This window comes from Tasmannia lanceolata, unplaced genomic scaffold (genome assembly GCF_043159265.1).
Source record: "Tasmannia lanceolata isolate RefF3 unplaced genomic scaffold, GAP_Taslan_0.1 ptg000037l, whole genome shotgun sequence".
NCBI classification, from domain to species: domain Eukaryota; kingdom Viridiplantae; phylum Streptophyta; class Magnoliopsida; order Canellales; family Winteraceae; genus Tasmannia; species Tasmannia lanceolata.
This window is the reverse complement of record NW_027518714.1, coordinates 7,666,305-7,682,402: the sequence shown is the minus strand read 5'-3', so window position 1 is coordinate 7,682,402 and position 16,098 is coordinate 7,666,305. Positions and strand designations below refer to the sequence as shown.

Here is a 16,098-nt window from a genome sequence, read left to right as displayed (position 1 = left end):
GCTTGTCCAAGTTGGTGAGAAGATTTTCCAAAATATCTGTATTTCGACAGTATTGAAAGTGTGGTTGTAGATCTATTTTGTTCAGCAAGCTTAGACCATTAGATTTTCCAACTGACCTGAGAAGTTATCAATTGAAGATCCTTGTCCACTAGTTGGTTGCATCAAGTATGAACTCACTTGGATTGTGATAGTGTGACTGAGATCAATATTGAGCAGAAACTTATTGTTCTGGGCATCTGAAACAAGAGCATTCTGAGAACAAATCTACCATGATATATCTTACAATAGCTACATTTAAAGCATCTTTTTTCTTTTTTCTTTTTTCTGAAACAAGAGCATTCCGCCGCCACTTGCATTACCTCCTCAAGATCAATGGTCTGGACTCTGGATTACATATAAATGTTCCAACTTGAGATCCCATCCCATCTTTTAAGTTCTAACCAAATTACTAGATTTTACATGATGTGGGCATCTGAATTCCAGTATTTTTCAGAAAGTGCAGAGGGGGCCACTTATTTAAGATGATCCAAACCTCGTACATTGTAGATATGTGTAGAAGTGTAGACGACTCTGGAAGTAAATGCATGTTTTGAGGCTTGAAAATATTCTAAAAGATGTTTGGATATTTTGTAGATAATGTACTTGGAATATCATTATAAAGAGAAAAGGTTGTGTTTGGATTGCCGGAAATAAGGTGCCCATTCCTTTCGGCAATCCAAACACACCAGAATTGTGTAGAAAGGGGTATGGAGAGTTCTCCAAAACCCCTCATTTATAGGGCACCTTAGAAAATTGTAAGTATTCTCCAAGTGAGAGAAGCTCTCTGGTTCTAAACAGTCTGGATCTGCCCCCCTTAGCAAGTGTTACACTAGTTCAATAAGAAGATCGAAGCTGAATTGTACTAAGCATTAGGATGCTAAATTAAGTGCTGCATGAGTTTAGCTAATGAAATTACTAAGCCTGCGACTGCGACCTTGGCCTACGGTATATTTAGTTTTGAGACCTAGCCCATTAACTCCTAGACTAAAGTTCCATTGGGTCTAAAAACCAAGCCTATGCCAAGCTTTTCATTTGGTGGATTTTTACATATAAATCTCTAAATTTAAGTTATATGTCAATTAATCCATTGCCATGATATGGTGAAAAAGTAGATTTTTTTTTTACTATCATAATTTATAAGTCCCTAAATATTCCTTATGAGTTATGATAACATATTTTACAATTGAAAGTTTATTTTAACAAAATTACCCTTTAGATAACTCAAATGGCGATAAGGTTTTCCTACTCATGATTTTCATGATATATTTTCCAAATAGGGGTTTATAAATAAAAATCTTTTAAACGTGCAACCCAAACTCACAGCTCAAAACGGGAGTTCATGGTTTAAAAACAAATAGAACTTTGAACGTGCAACCCAACTCATCTCAAAAAGGGACTTCAGGGTTTAAAAACAAAGAGAACTTTACAAGCCCGTAAGTGAGGCTCTCCACGATATTTGGTACATGCATTCCACTAACCATAGGATAGGAGTCTTAACCATGGCGCTACAAAAAAAAAAAATAAAAAAAAATCTAAGAAGGTATCAATCCAATTAAAAATATATAACTACAAAAAAAAGATACAAAACCAAGTAGGGAACCGAGGATGGAACAAACAATACTCTCAACATGTTGACAACTACTCTGCATTATTTTAGTCTCTTGTTTTTCGTTGTTCTTGGTTTCGTAAAATGGTCCTAAAAGAAATTTTATGCCGATTCTAAATGGGTAAACTTTGTTTTACACCCATTTTACGTCGAAAGAAACATAGAGTGACAAAGCCACCCTCCTCTACTTTTGTTGGTAGGTAAGCTGGGATTGAACCTCCGACCTCCAGGTTCAAGAATAAAGTCTTGACCATTGAGCTAGAGGCTCGATCCGTAACCACCCCTCTATATAACATGTGGTGTATAGGGATTTGTTCGGTTCCGCCCTCAGTTAGGCAGCCAGGTTTCAGTGCAGTATTCATTTATAGGCCATTCCAAACTACCAAGATTGGATGGAGGATGGTTTTGTGTTATCACGATATGAACAAAGATCAAATGAAGATGAAAAGTAGGCCCTGCCTGATCTCCAACTCATGAAAGTTAAAGCATGACCCACTTTCCATCTCCTAAATTTCTATATGTGTACATTTGGATATGTATCCTATATAGAAGTAAGAGAATAGTTTCCTTTTTCTCTTGAATTGAGAGGAAGCTCAAGAGTTAAAAAATGGCTTACAATTGCAAAATTTACAGTCAGGGGCAACAAACTAGGACTCTCACATGAAGGCAACCAAATAATAAGACTAGAAAAAGCAAAATAATATGTCCCTTTACTTTTACTTTGATTTCCCCCTAAATGCCAAAAAAGGAGGTCCTCCTAATTAATCAGGATAATGTTGACTCTATGTATTGTGATTGGGTCCAAATTGGTCTCAAACCCCTTCATCAATGATGATAAAAAGGTGTCCTTTGTGGGTGGTTTCGCACTTTGACATGGGAATGAAGTTTTAAGGATAAGCTGTTCTCAAGAATAGCTAATCTACCTGGATAAGTTGTTCTGAGATTGGCAAATGTTCTCTGAGGCCCCACTTCTGTTTTATAAGGTTATGATTGTGACGTACTGATGTAGGTAGGACGTTTTCCTTGCCTCTTGGTCCCACTATATTTAGGAGTGGGAATTTAAGCGGCAAATCTCTCGGCGGTTTTCTCTTCACACCATTGAAAATCTTGAGAATTTCCCAAATTGGTCGATGGGTTTTGTGGACGAGACCCTGATTTATAAAACCCAGATATGAGATTTCTGTTTTGGGGTTTTCCCATCTTGACATTTTCCTCCCACTTTTCTGATGAGTGAAAGAGGAAGACGATGAATGTGACTGTGTGGCAAATGTTGCGAAGATAGAATTTTGCAGTTTCGTTAACGAATTCGGATTCTAAAAGGGTCTTTTCTTCTGGGTTCGTAACAAAATCTTTGCCACCCAATTCGAGCTTGGAAATTTTCAATCTTAATTGGGCATTGTTTTTTTTTTTTTTTTTAAGTTTTCTTTTCTGTTTTTTTTTTGTCGGTTGATTCTACTTGAAGTTTCGGAATTAGATGTGTTATTTTTTATTTGGGTTTCTTTGTTTAGATTGATTATAAATTGCTCTCTGGAATGCATACTTCCTTGCCACTGCATTTGTTCTTTTTGAGAGTCTCCTGAGTTTTTCTTGATGGATTCATATGGTTTCCGGTCATTTGCATGTTATTTTTTAGTGTCTCATGAGGTTTTATTGATTGATTCATATGGTTTCCGGTCCTTTTTCATTTTACACATTGTTAGGTGCCTAACCAATACGCCAAATGCTCTAGTGCTAATGGGACACTTTATGGTAGGCCTTTAAACCTGTCTTATACCAGACTGGGTCCCACCTAGTTCCTTACCTAAGCAGGCCCCCACTCAGGACCGTAACATTCCACCACGTTTCCGTATCAGCCGCAGCGGCCCACTCACTCATGGCCTTTTTTCCATGTAGCCCTTTCCACAGGTCACGCCTTATGTGACTCGAACACAAGACGTGGTGGCTGCTTTGATACCAAATGTTTGGTACCTAACAATTATGCCAAAAGTTCCAGAGCTAATGGAACACATTAGGCTAGGCCCTTTAAACCTGTCCCATACCAGGCTATATCCCACTCAAGACCGTAACACCCATCGATATATTTTGTGTGTTATTGAATTATTGGTTTCTTGTTCTTCTATTGTGTTCCATACTGTCGTGAGGTAAACAAGTAAGAATCCTGTGATTTGAATTTATATGGTATTGGAAGGTTGAGACTCCTATCTCACTCCTCTATGCTTTACTTCATTTATATCCTGTGTATGAATATTGATTGTTGTGGTTGAAGTTCATGCATTTGTCATTTTCTTTTCTCTCATATTTTTCGTTTTCTCTTGTCTAGGTTTTTATTATGAACACTCTGAGTTTTTCATGTATATCTGATTAGAAATTTATGCTAAAAGGTTTTTCCAAAATGTCTCCTTGACATAATTGAAGCCTGAAAAAGGCAGAACTTGTTTGAGCTATGGATATTTCATGTTTCCTACTGGTGATTGACTGATAAGAGAAAAATTGTCTGCTTTAAATGAATTCGATTGGTCTATAAGAACTTTAACTCTACATTATTAGATAACTATTTGTAAAGTTTAAGGTATGTGTCGTCTTTGTAATTGGTGTTGATTTGATGATACCGATCGATTCATACACCCCTTTTGCGACTTTGAAACATTTATCCATTTTAAACCATTATTATGTAGTATTATGTATTTGTTCGTGTATACCTTGTATTAGAGTGAAAGAATAAATAATGCCTTCTCCAACAGCTTAAGCTTTTGGAGTAACTGGTAGTTTCACATGGTATCAGAGCAAAGGTCTTGAGTTCAAACCTCCTCGATGTCAAAATCCACATGCAATGGTCAACCCAAAAGTGGGGCCACATGTGCCACGTGTAGGACAACCCAAAGAAAGAGGGGCCACACATGAGGGGGAGTGAAAGTGTAAAAGAATAAATAATGCCTTCTCCAACATCTTAAGCTTTTGGAGTAACTGGTTGTTTCACACCTTGTGCCCGATTTTTCACTGGTGCAATATGCCTTCATTTTGATGAAAAATGTTGACATTGTATTGCAGATGAGTTCCATCCCACCTGAATGGTAATGTAAATACAAAACGATGTATTTAATTGCTAAAAGCAGTACTAATGCACCTAAAAATTCGGGTACATACTCAAGAATGCTTACAAATTCGGAAACATCATCATCATCAACAACTACTACAATAGCAACAAGTTCAAAGTCAAGTGGTTCAAAGATCAACGATGCATGTCCTTGGCCTGGCTTAAGAACAACAACGAAAACAACAAAGAGTACGAAGTCTAGTGATGCAAAGATCAACGATTCGTGTCCTTGGCCTCACTTAGGGACAACAACGAAAACAACAAAGAGTACGAAGTCAAGTGATGCAAAGATCAGTGACTCCTTCACGGGCCTTGGCCGAGGGACAATGACAATGGCAACAACAGCAACAAGTACAAATTCAAGTGATGCAAAGATAAGTGATTCCTCCTCTGACATTGGTCAAGGAGTAACAACATCTACAACTATGGGTACAAAGTCCATTGATGCAAAGAACAGTGATTCCTTCACCAGCCTCAGCCGAGGGAGCTCCATTAGTGTCCGCAGTGACAGCATTGAAAGCTCTGCTAGTGCAGCTCTGAAGCCTCACACTGGTAGTGATGGACGCTGGGAGGCAATTCAACTGGCCAGTGCCAGAGAGTCCCCTCTCAGCCTCAGCCATTTCAGGCTTCTAAAGCGTCTTGGTTATGGTGACATGGGCAGTGTCTATCTTGTTGAACTCAGAGGAACAAAGGCCTTCTTTGCCATGAAAGTCATGGACAAGGCCTCAATTGCTAGTAAAAATAAGATACTTAGAGCACAGACAGAAAGGGAGATTCTCGGCCTTCTTGATCATCCCTTCTTGCCCACTTTGTACTCTCATTTTGAGACAGAGAAGTTTTATTGCTTAGTCATGGAATATTGCAGTGGCGGTAATCTTCATTCTCTTCATCAAAAGCAACCCAACAAGTATTTCACAGAACAAGCTGCACGGTGAGTTCTTTTCATACGGTTCTTTGTTTTTCTTTTCAATTTATTTTGTGTTGCTTTCTGCTTTTATGTATGTATTCTTATAGTTGGGATTTGAGATTGCGGGGGAGTGTTGTTTTTCTTAACAGTAACAATGTCGTTTATTAATAGTTGAAAATCAGCAAGTACAATTGTCCCCAAAATGGAGAGCATGTTGCCCAAAAAACCAACCCAAATAACAAAAGAAGAGGCTATAAGCATCACCACTGCACTCCACCCACCCGATTGCATGTGAAAATTTAAATTGGGTGTGATTCACTGAAGATTAGCAATTCTCGCTCCACCCCTTCCTTTGTCAACTGCTCAGCCATTTTATTTTCTGATTGATGTTAGTGTTGGGAAAGTTGCCTTGTTTCCCACGGTTCTAGTGGGAGGCAAAAATTGAAATTTCTTTAGGTTTGGGGGAAAACCTGTGACATAAGAGAGGTGTTTTCACTCTTGGTGTATAAGCTCCTTGTGTGGCGGCTTCAAAGAGGAGGCAAGAGGGAGAAAAAGAGGAGGGAGGGAGAGAGGGAGAGAATGAGAGTTTTCTTGGCTTTTCTCCCAGGGTTCTTTCTCGGGTTACTCTCGGGCTCCTCTTGTGTACGGTCTTGGTTGAGAGAGAAAGGAAAGGGTTGCATGTTATGGGTTTGGGTTTAATCCATTGTAATCCTTGTATATTATTTTTTTCATAGTGAAAGATCATGTTCTCGCCCTTGGATGTAGGTTTTTGTGCCGAACCATGCAAAATCTCGGTGGTCATCTTGTGGTTTGCTTCTTGTTTTACTTTTCCGTTAATTTGTGCACGATCGGAATGAATTTGCTCGGCGGATTTTCTCAACGATTAGCTTGATTAAAATGCAAATCTTTTGATTTTCCATAGTAATCCCTGCTTGCCACCATGGTCTGATCTAACATTTTTCCAATTCCTATGGATTTCTTGTGTGGGGTGTGAGGCCATCTTTTTGCTAATTTTTGCCCAAAGGATAACATTGATCTTGGTTTCCATGATTATTCTACCCAAATTCCTACTCTTGTCCCTAAACATATGATTTTTTTTCTTTCCTTCCGAATTTGCCAAACCATGGCAAAAGGGACAAGGCACCAAAGAATTTTTCTGGCACATCCAAAAAGGCTCGCTCCACTCTCAATCAAGTATTACTTTTTTGATTGAGTTTGTAAACACCGAATTTACTCCAAAGCATCAAAATGTAGCGTACCATAGTGTTTACGAGAAAGAACAAATATAGGTGGTCCAGAGTTTCGTCCTTTTTTTTTTGCAAAAGGTTCACCTACAAGCGAGGCAAGATCATCTTCTTTTGATTCTATATCATGTATTGATTATTTTTTCCGCAACCATCCAAGTGAAGGCAGCCCCTCTAGGAAATACAATACTCCACCAAACTTTTGCAATAGGAGCCTTTCTTCCATTCCCCTCCAACATATTGTGGAAGAAAGAAATGATTGCAAAGGCCCTTTGAAATCCAGAGTCCAAATTTTCTTGTCGGATTCTAGAAAAGAAAGATGGGGGTTGTTAAGGATCCCTAGAATGGTAGATAGGTTTTCAATCCTCTTGTTTCCAATAATTATTTGTTCTCTATTGACTGTCTTCCCAACTTTCTTGAACTATGGCCCTGTTTTGCGGGGGATTAGGACCTGTGGAAAGAGGAAATCAAAGAACATTTGAGGACAAGGACTTTTGATAGAAAAAATCATCTCCAACAAAAAAGTCTCAAACTTCTCTTATGCTCTTTTTGGTTGCTCGGGGGTGGCTCGGAAAGTAGTGGAATATGAAGTCAAACGAAGTCAAACAGGAGGAGACACGCATTTTGATTTGTCTAGAATTACCACGGAGAATAGTGAAGCAGTGTTTGGTTGCACGGCATATCCTTGGAAAGTAAGAGAATAAGTAGGGGTGTCATTACCAATATAGGATAGAGGAAAAAGAGAGGGAAGAGAGAGAAAGAGAGCATCATTCCCTAGAAAATTCAACCAAAATTTTTTAGTCTTGGAAGGATTTGCTTTTGGAGGGGATAAGGAATCCACATCATCACACAAGTAATTATTACATGGGAGAAATCCAAGGGAGTCCAATGCTATTTTGGCAACCAAATATGGAATGGCATGCCAAATCCAAACCAAATTCCGATGGCTGCCGAGCTTTTGTGCAACCAAACGAAGCATTAGGCACTTGTGCAGGGAGAGTTTTGGGGTGTCGCTACTCAAGGCATCTATAGGAAATGAAAAGGGATCATATATGGGGGAAAACCTAAAGGAGAATAAATGTCAAAAGTGGACCAATCACCGCTTCTTATTGTTGTTTTTCCAAGAAACAAAAGTAGAGGTATGAGCTGGGAGTAGGAGTGTTCGAAAATGATAACCATGAAACTATGGAAGCTTTTTTGGTTCCAATTGCCAATCGGTCAAGGATTCTAAGCAGCTGAAGCGTGTACCCTCTCGGAAGCGGCCTTTAATTGTTTTTAGCTGACTTGGTTTTTTTTTGGGATATGTGTGTTAACCACAGAATAAGAGCAGGTTGGTTGAAGTGAAAGCATGCTTTAGGAGTTCTGTGCAACCGTAAAATACCTACCAAGTTGAAGGGAAAGTTTTATAAGACGTCTGTGAGGCTAGCCATGTTGTACGGCTTAGAATGTTGGGCCACCAAGAAGCAGCATGCGCATAAGATGAGTGTAGCAGAGATGCGAATGCTCAGATGGATGTGCTGCTACACAAGGCAAATAGAATTAAAAATGGAGACATCCGTAAAAAGGTGGGGATGGCACCAATTGAGGAGAAGATGAGAGTGCTCCGCTTAAGATTGTTTGGGCATATCCAATATAAGCCTTTGGATGCTCCAGTGAGAAGAAGTGACTCGTGCCAAGTTGATGGAGTAAAAAGAGTAAGGAGCAGACCAAAAACAACTTGGGTAGAAACAGTGAGGAAAGAATTGATGGCTAGGAACATAACAGAGAGCATGACCTTGGATCGGAGAGAATGGAAGAAAAGGATCCATGTAGACGAACCCAACTAGTGTCAGGATCAGACTTGGTCAATTTGAGCCGGGTAGATTCTTTTACCTTCTTCATGAAATTTTTTCTAAAGGATTCATTAGCCGACCCCAACTAGTTTGGGACAAAGGCTTAGTTGAGTTGAATTGAGTTGTGTGTGTGTGTGATGGTGGGGGGTGTGTGTGTGTGTGGGTGTGGGTGGGGGGAGGGGCAAGGGCAATTCGGAAACATCATCTCAGCGGCTCTATCTCACACGGCAGGGCCTCAAAGTGTAGGCAGGGGCTGGATGTTTTTAACTCACGTTTTGACAGAGGCAAACAATATCATGGGTTCCTTGGTGGAAGAGGGAGTACACAGGACCGTTCTAGCTTTCGTGTAATCTCTTCCCCTTTTGTAATTTTTTGCTTTCTGAAACTTCCAGTCTTTGATGTTCTTGTATTGTAATAGAATCCCAGTGGTTTTATGGACTTTTTTCATTTGACAACTTGGTTCGGGGTTATTAACTGAAAATCAACTATCCCAAACATTTACAGAAGATGTAATCTATATTGTGTTGTAAAATTGTTCTGAGATGGCACTCAATATGTGTCAAGGCATACCAACGTGTAGAAGGAGATAACTGAAAAATCCCATTGGTTTTATGGACTCTTTTTCATGTATCAACTTTGTTCGGAGTTATTAACTGAAATTCGACTATCCCAAATATTACAGAAGATGTAGTTAATTTGTGTTTAAAATGTTCTCAGATGGCATTCAATATGTATTAAGGCATGCCTACATGTACAAGGACGTAACTGGAGTGTATCTAACATATATATCAAGAAGTATATCACAAGCTATAACTTACAAATTTCGAAAACATGCCAAGTGAGCATACTGAAAACTGTGCCCGTCACCAGTTCCACCCTAGATTACCATTCCCTTCTCTTTCACCCTTTCACTAATGACACTTTCCATGTCCACATTAGTATTATGTGTCTGCCTTGTTCTGTGTCACTTGTCATCTAATGTATCTTGTGTACTAACATTTCTAATGTTTTCTTTGATTGGTTTACCATTTATTATTTTTTGTTTCTCCGCACATGCTTTCTAGAAAAATGAGAGAAGGCACGGTAAGCTTACATGTTTGTTGTTAATACCTTATCGTAAGTGTCCTACTTATTTATTGGTTAAATTTATTTTGAATTGTGGAAATAACTAGTGAACAAGCATTTTTTATTGCTGCAATCAACGAATAGGAAATAAGCCGGCTTTATTCGCGGAGTCATAAATTTCAGGAATTAGACAGAAGATCGCCATCCCCTCTTCTTAACCCTGTTATTGAATGTTGGATTTAACATACTGCTATAGAAGGACCTGTGATCCTGATTACTTTAAAGAAACTTTGAACAATTCAATTCATGTACTTTTGTCCATTTATATGCTTCTCACTGGAACAATGCCTACTTTCTTGAACTAAAGTGCTATATTCTACTGGCGTGCTTTAGTAGTTTACCACGATAGAATCTCATTATTTGTCCCTTTTCATGAAACATCTAGGTTGGTGGATATGCTCCTAATTGTTTCATGGAAATGCATGTATGCGTGTAGTCTATCTTTGTAGGATGTGCGATGCAAGTTCTGAATTTATCTCGAAAAATGATTAGGTTTTGATCAGATTGCCATATACCAAGCTATCATCCCTTGTGAAGTCTCCTAAACAAAGTTCTGTAGAATAGACCGCCCATCAAAACATATTTTATCTTTGTAAGGAATTATTCAACACAAATATATTTTAGTTTGTTTATTGTTTATCAATTTACCTTCAGGTTTTACGCATCGGAGATATTGCTTGCTCTTGAGTACTTGCACATGCTCGGAATTGTGTACAGGGACCTGAAGCCCGAAAATGTGCTAGTGAGAGAGGGGGGCCACATCATGCTTTCTGACTTCGACCTTTCCCTTCGCTGCTCTGTCAGTCCAACACTTGTCAAGTCATCATTGGTCCACGTAGGCGATGGTAGCCACCATGGTATACTTGATAGCCAGTATGCAGTGACTGGATGCATCCAACCATCGGCCTTTTTCCCGCGCATTCTTCCTAAGAGGAATCGAAAATCGAAGCCAGATTTTGGTCTCTTTACTGGTGGAGCCCTCCCAGAGCTGATGGCAGAGCCCACGAATGCACGGTCGATGTCATTTGTTGGCACCCATGAGTATTTAGCCCCAGAGATCATATGTGGTGAGGGCCATGGTAGTGCGGTGGATTGGTGGACATTTGGCATCTTTTTATTCGAGCTTTTGCATGGGACTACGCCTTTCAAGGGTCAAGGCAATCGAGCCACGCTCTTCAATGTGGTGGGCCAGCCACTGAAGTTCCCAGCCAGGCCGGCTGTGAGCGTGGTGGCTCGAGACCTCATCCGCAGCCTCCTGGTGAAGGACCCACAAAAGCGAATTGCCTACAAAAGGGGTGCCACCGAGATTAAACAACACCCCTTTTTTGAGGGAGTGAACTGGGCTTTGGTTAGGAGTGCCCTGCCACCCCACATACCTGAGCCTGTAGATTTGGGGAAATTTGCTAGTAAGGAGGTGCCCCATCTGGAGAAACAAGGTGGTGGTGGAAATAAGGACAGTACTCATGATTCTTCTCATTTAAATTTCGAGTACTTTTAAGGGAATTGAGTGCTAATCTCATGTTTGAATTCATCTTTGTAAGTAGATTTTTGGGGTCTTAAGAATTTTTTGTCATTTTCTTCATTTATCATGTACACTGGGGAGGAAAGTGACTGTTTGGGACAAAGGCTTAGTTGAGTTGAATTGAAATTGGGGAGGCAAGTGACCGTTAGAAATGGCTTGGGTTTAGTTGGTTCAATCAATTGAATATGGAAAGGCCCTGATTCTTTGTTGAGGTTAGAGAAAATAAATTTTGTATTTGCATGGATGGGAGATCCATGTGTGATATTCTTTTGCAAGATCTATGGTTCTCATTTTTTGTATGAAGCACATTCACTATATTGTATCCATAGGGGAGCTCTCTTGTCTTTTGTACATGAAAATGTTACTAGTTTTTTATCAAATACTCTAGTTTTTCCTCCGTTGATCCATTGTTCCTTCTTATGGTTCCTGCATTCCTTTCTCTCCATCTCTGGCCCTCTTGTTGGGGGTGAGATTAATAGATGTAAGTAGAACTCTATTGGTTACATGTTAACTGGTCAGAATCAAATTAATTTTTGATTAATTGAGAGATCCACGGTAGAGCAATGCCTTCTGTGCCTTTGTGTCTGTACGAGCTGGGATACTTGGGCCCCTTATCAAAATTTCACCAATCAAAAAATCCTGGCCGTCCACTCAGTAGAATGCAAACTGATCTTTATAAAAAAAAAAAACTGAACATCTCAATTCTCAACTTCAATGGACAAAGTTCAATGATCCGACGGGTAGGATTGTTCGATGATATTTGTGTATTGGCCCACCAGCACATGAATAGATCCAATCACTTTACACCCGGAGTTTGGGCCATGTTACTAACTTTGCTAGTCCATGGATTATTGGACTACCATATTTCTCTCCTTATTACCATGCATTTCTCGAGTAGGAAGTGATATGGGCACTCCTTGTTTCTATGAGGACACTCCTCACTCTGTTAATTTTTTATTTTTTTATAGTGATTGTAGTAGCTTTTTGGGAATATTAAGTGCAAAATGTCGGTGGGAGTGTCATTATCAAAACAAGGGAGTGTGGATATCCCTTCCCTTTTCCAATACATGTTACAACCTTTGGCAAGTGCCCCTGTGTTCCCACTTACAAAAAAGCAAAAGAAGATACCATTGACATCACTTGAAAGTCACAGCCATGTTAATGGGTTTTCATTGAAGAGTGGGAAGCAGTCTCACTTACTTTTGTTTTGCTATCCTTGTCTTAGTTCTTAAACCCAAATTATTCAATTTAATTCACCTTTTAGAAAGTAATTAGGATAGCAGAATCATGAAATTGCATTGGTTGATTAACTTTTTGTAAAGTGATGAAGATAGCTTCCACAAATGTCAAAACTAGAGAATCAACAAGGCAGATTCCATTACATATTTGATTCAGCAATGCAATATTCTCAACATTTTCACTACAGTCTCTCTAAATCTCGAGCCCATCCATTGAAACATTTACATATATCTTTGATGGGATTTGCTAGGGTCATTGTCTCCATTCACGAGGTGGGTGGTCTGAAATACGACAGACCAACAGCGAAATGCCTTTTGCGATAGACTCTGGCAATTCCCATCTTCAATAAATAGAGAGACAGATAGAGATGGGTGTTGCATGAGAAAAGCCAATGAATGCAATTGGATGTAAATCCATTCTTCGCTAGTGTTTTGGGCCTTCTTTGGAATCCATCATTTCTTCTTTGGCTTTTGCTAAATTATCTAGTTAGCCTTATTTGAGTGCGAAACAAATCACCTCTCTTATTGAGAACCCTTGGTAGCCCCGGCGATCAATTTGACGATAGAATTATATATGACCTTGGGTTCAGTCATAATCTTTGGGTTGAGGTTTATGATATTATTGAGAACCCTTTAGATTCTCACCAGCATTTAAAGACTTGTTCTTCATCTGAGCTTTTCTTGGGAGATCTCACAAGCGTGTATGATCATAGTTTGCAAAATAAACAGCAACCCAAAAAGTGGATTTTAAATTAAAGGATAAAAAAATCATAAGATAATCTTGAATGATAAAGAGATTTGCTAAGGGCAATTTCAGAAGGTGTTTTGGTGAGCGGTTGTTGCATGAGAGAGCAGCCACATAGGCTTATATTTTATCTTATTCATTAATTCATCCGAGGTGGCTGCTCTCACATGCAACATCCGGTCTGCGAAATGCCTTCTGCGATGATCCTAGCAAATCCCAATGATGGAATAGAGATTCAGTTAATTAAAAAAGGGATTTTCCTCCTTTTGAGGAGAGAAGTGTCAACTCGTATGAATTAAATGAATAAGAGAGAATCAGCTCTGAGGTGTCTCTTTTCGCTTGAAAAAAACGAGGAGCCACGAAATGGCTTCCTGTGCATAGACATTCCCTGTGTAAGTAAATGTGTGCGCATACATAAAAAATTGTAAAATCTAAAATAAATTAACAACCAATGTTTCATCCATTACTCATCATATTTTACTAACTAAATCATACCCAAAAATAAATAAAATTGTAAGACTAATGAAAGTGAAATGGAATGTTTCTACAGGCACAATGGCCTTAATCTATGTTAAGTTATCTACACACTAGCTTAAAATACAGTGGGGTCTGCATTGTTTGGGTGATCCAAAGCATTCATTTGACGGGGCCCTCACATAGATAGAGTGTGCCAAAAAATCAGCTCCATAGGATCATCCCAACCCTATGATTTGTGGAGGTAAAATGAACATGTATAAACCTTCACAAATCTGTCCATTTTTTGCCTCCATTGTCGAATGGTTAGAATGATCCTATGGAGCTGATATTTTGGGCACACCCTATCTATGTGAGGACCCATCAAATGAATGCTTCGGATCACCCAAACAATATGGCCCCCACTGTATTTTAGGCTAGTGTGGAGATAAAAGTTTTCTACACTAGTGTGTAGAAACTCTTTTCTCTTCTTTTTTTTTGTCCGAATGGTAAGCTTACCTGTATTATTCACCACCTATGACTAAGAACCTTATTTTTTGTTGTTTCTAAGAAGCACTTAAAAAACATACAAGTATACAACCACCTTCGATTATTTTTACGTAAAGACTAATTCAGAGGATCCAACGATAGCCAATGACTAAGAACCTTATTTTCTAAATCCGACACTAGGATGCAGACCTCAGGCTGAGTTTGAAAAATCATTATTTCCCTTTATCTCAATGAATTTCATCAACTAGAAGAGCTCAATCAAAAGGGAAATATAAAAACAAAGAAAGATAGTAAAAATGTACTGTGAAAACAAGTCCCCATGGAAGAGAAACTTCTTCACTCGAGACTCCAGAGTTCTTTTAAGAACTTATTTTTTTCCTTTTTGAAAACTGAATAAAATAGAGTTTTCCTTTTTTTTAAAAAAAATGAAGTTTTATTGAATAAAGCGTCAATACATTCCAGGGAAAAAGGTTTAGAACTCAAAAACTCTACTAATATATAAGGTATCGATAGTGTGGGGATGACCAGGGCAGAGCCATCTTAAAAAGTCAGCTGTTGTTGGATCAAATATCATGGGCTGGCCCCCTGATTATGCGCAGATACCTTATAAAAACTCCTGTGATCATTGTAATCATATTACAAGCTTCTATGTCATGAAAATGAGCAAGGAGTGACCCTCCATAGGCTAAAAGAAAAAGGTAAAGTACCTATAGTAGATCAATCAATGGACCTTCTTTTACAGCCCACTAAAAAATATTCTTCCTAGACTCATTAGCATTTCCTCCCTATTCATCACACTTGTCATCTCTATATATTCCACACAAATTTATGGTTGGACCCTCCATCAAAATCTTTATCCACTGAGAGCCTGAAGAGGCCAAATAGATCTCTGTTCTCAGACATGAAGACAGCTTTTTCTTTATATTGATGGATGCTTTAAATCAGTCTGCTGCTTTTTCTTTTCTTCAGTGTAGTCTTAAAGCAACGGTTTTGGATGGTCCCTAAAGGGAAGTGGGATGGAAATAAAGAAAGAGAAAAAGAAATCAAGGCACAAGGTTAGTATACCCTTGCACTTTCTAAGGGATGAGGTCTAGATTCCCCTAAGATATACTATTCTTCGGCGTATAGTCGAACATTCACCATCTAATTAATCAAAACATAAAACACTACAATGGGATCAATAACACACTATCTCATAATCCTTTTGCTATTTTATTTTTAAGTAACAAAATTTCATTCCCAAAACAGATGAGCAAAGTACATTTGGGGGGACAAGAGGTCCCCCAGATACTTCATGTTACATTAGATGACCAACTAGCAGGTTATATCAACCAGTATCATACACAGTAATACAGGTTTCCATGATATCAACTCCAGCTTTCACAAGTTCGTCAGCCCTCGAGTTAGTAGCTCTATGTCTGACATAGAGCTGGGGATGGATTACTCTGATTAGATTGCGAACCTCATCCAAGATACTATGCATTTTCCACAATCTGTTTGCTATAGATGCATGATAATGACCATACACACAAGTTCGTCAGCGCTCGAGTTAGTAGCTCTATGTCTGACATAGAGCTGGGGATGGATTACTCTGATTAGATTGCGAACCTCATCCAAGATACTATGCATTTTCCACAATCCGTTTGCTATAGATGCATGATAATGACCATACACCAGATAATGGTATATGGTTTGTGCATGATATCGAGATTGTTGTAAACGTAGAGATCTCTAATCTCCCCGGAGACCGATCAAACTTTGACATACAATCAACGACAAGATA

The 16,098-nt window shown here is 38.9% G+C and overlaps 1 protein-coding gene across 2 annotated transcripts; it reads left to right on the top strand.

Moving 5' to 3' along the window:
* The first annotated feature begins 2,685 nt into the window (after positions 1-2,685).
* On the top strand, positions 2,686-11,756 carry LOC143860641 (serine/threonine-protein kinase RHS3-like). Of its 2 annotated transcripts, none has more exons than XM_077371384.1 (3): positions 2,686-2,980; positions 4,694-5,670; positions 10,565-11,756. In XM_077371384.1, the coding sequence occupies exons 2-3, from the start codon at positions 4,736-4,738 to the stop codon at positions 11,343-11,345; spliced, it is 1,716 nt and encodes a 571-aa protein (XP_077227499.1). In that variant the 5' UTR covers positions 2,686-2,980; positions 4,694-4,735; the 3' UTR covers positions 11,346-11,756. The 2 variants fall into 2 exon arrangements, with proteins under 2 accessions (XP_077227499.1, XP_077227498.1); XM_077371383.1 differs by having other exon boundaries at positions 2,688-2,980; positions 10,502-11,755.
* Positions 11,757-16,098: the final 4,342 nt, after the last annotated feature.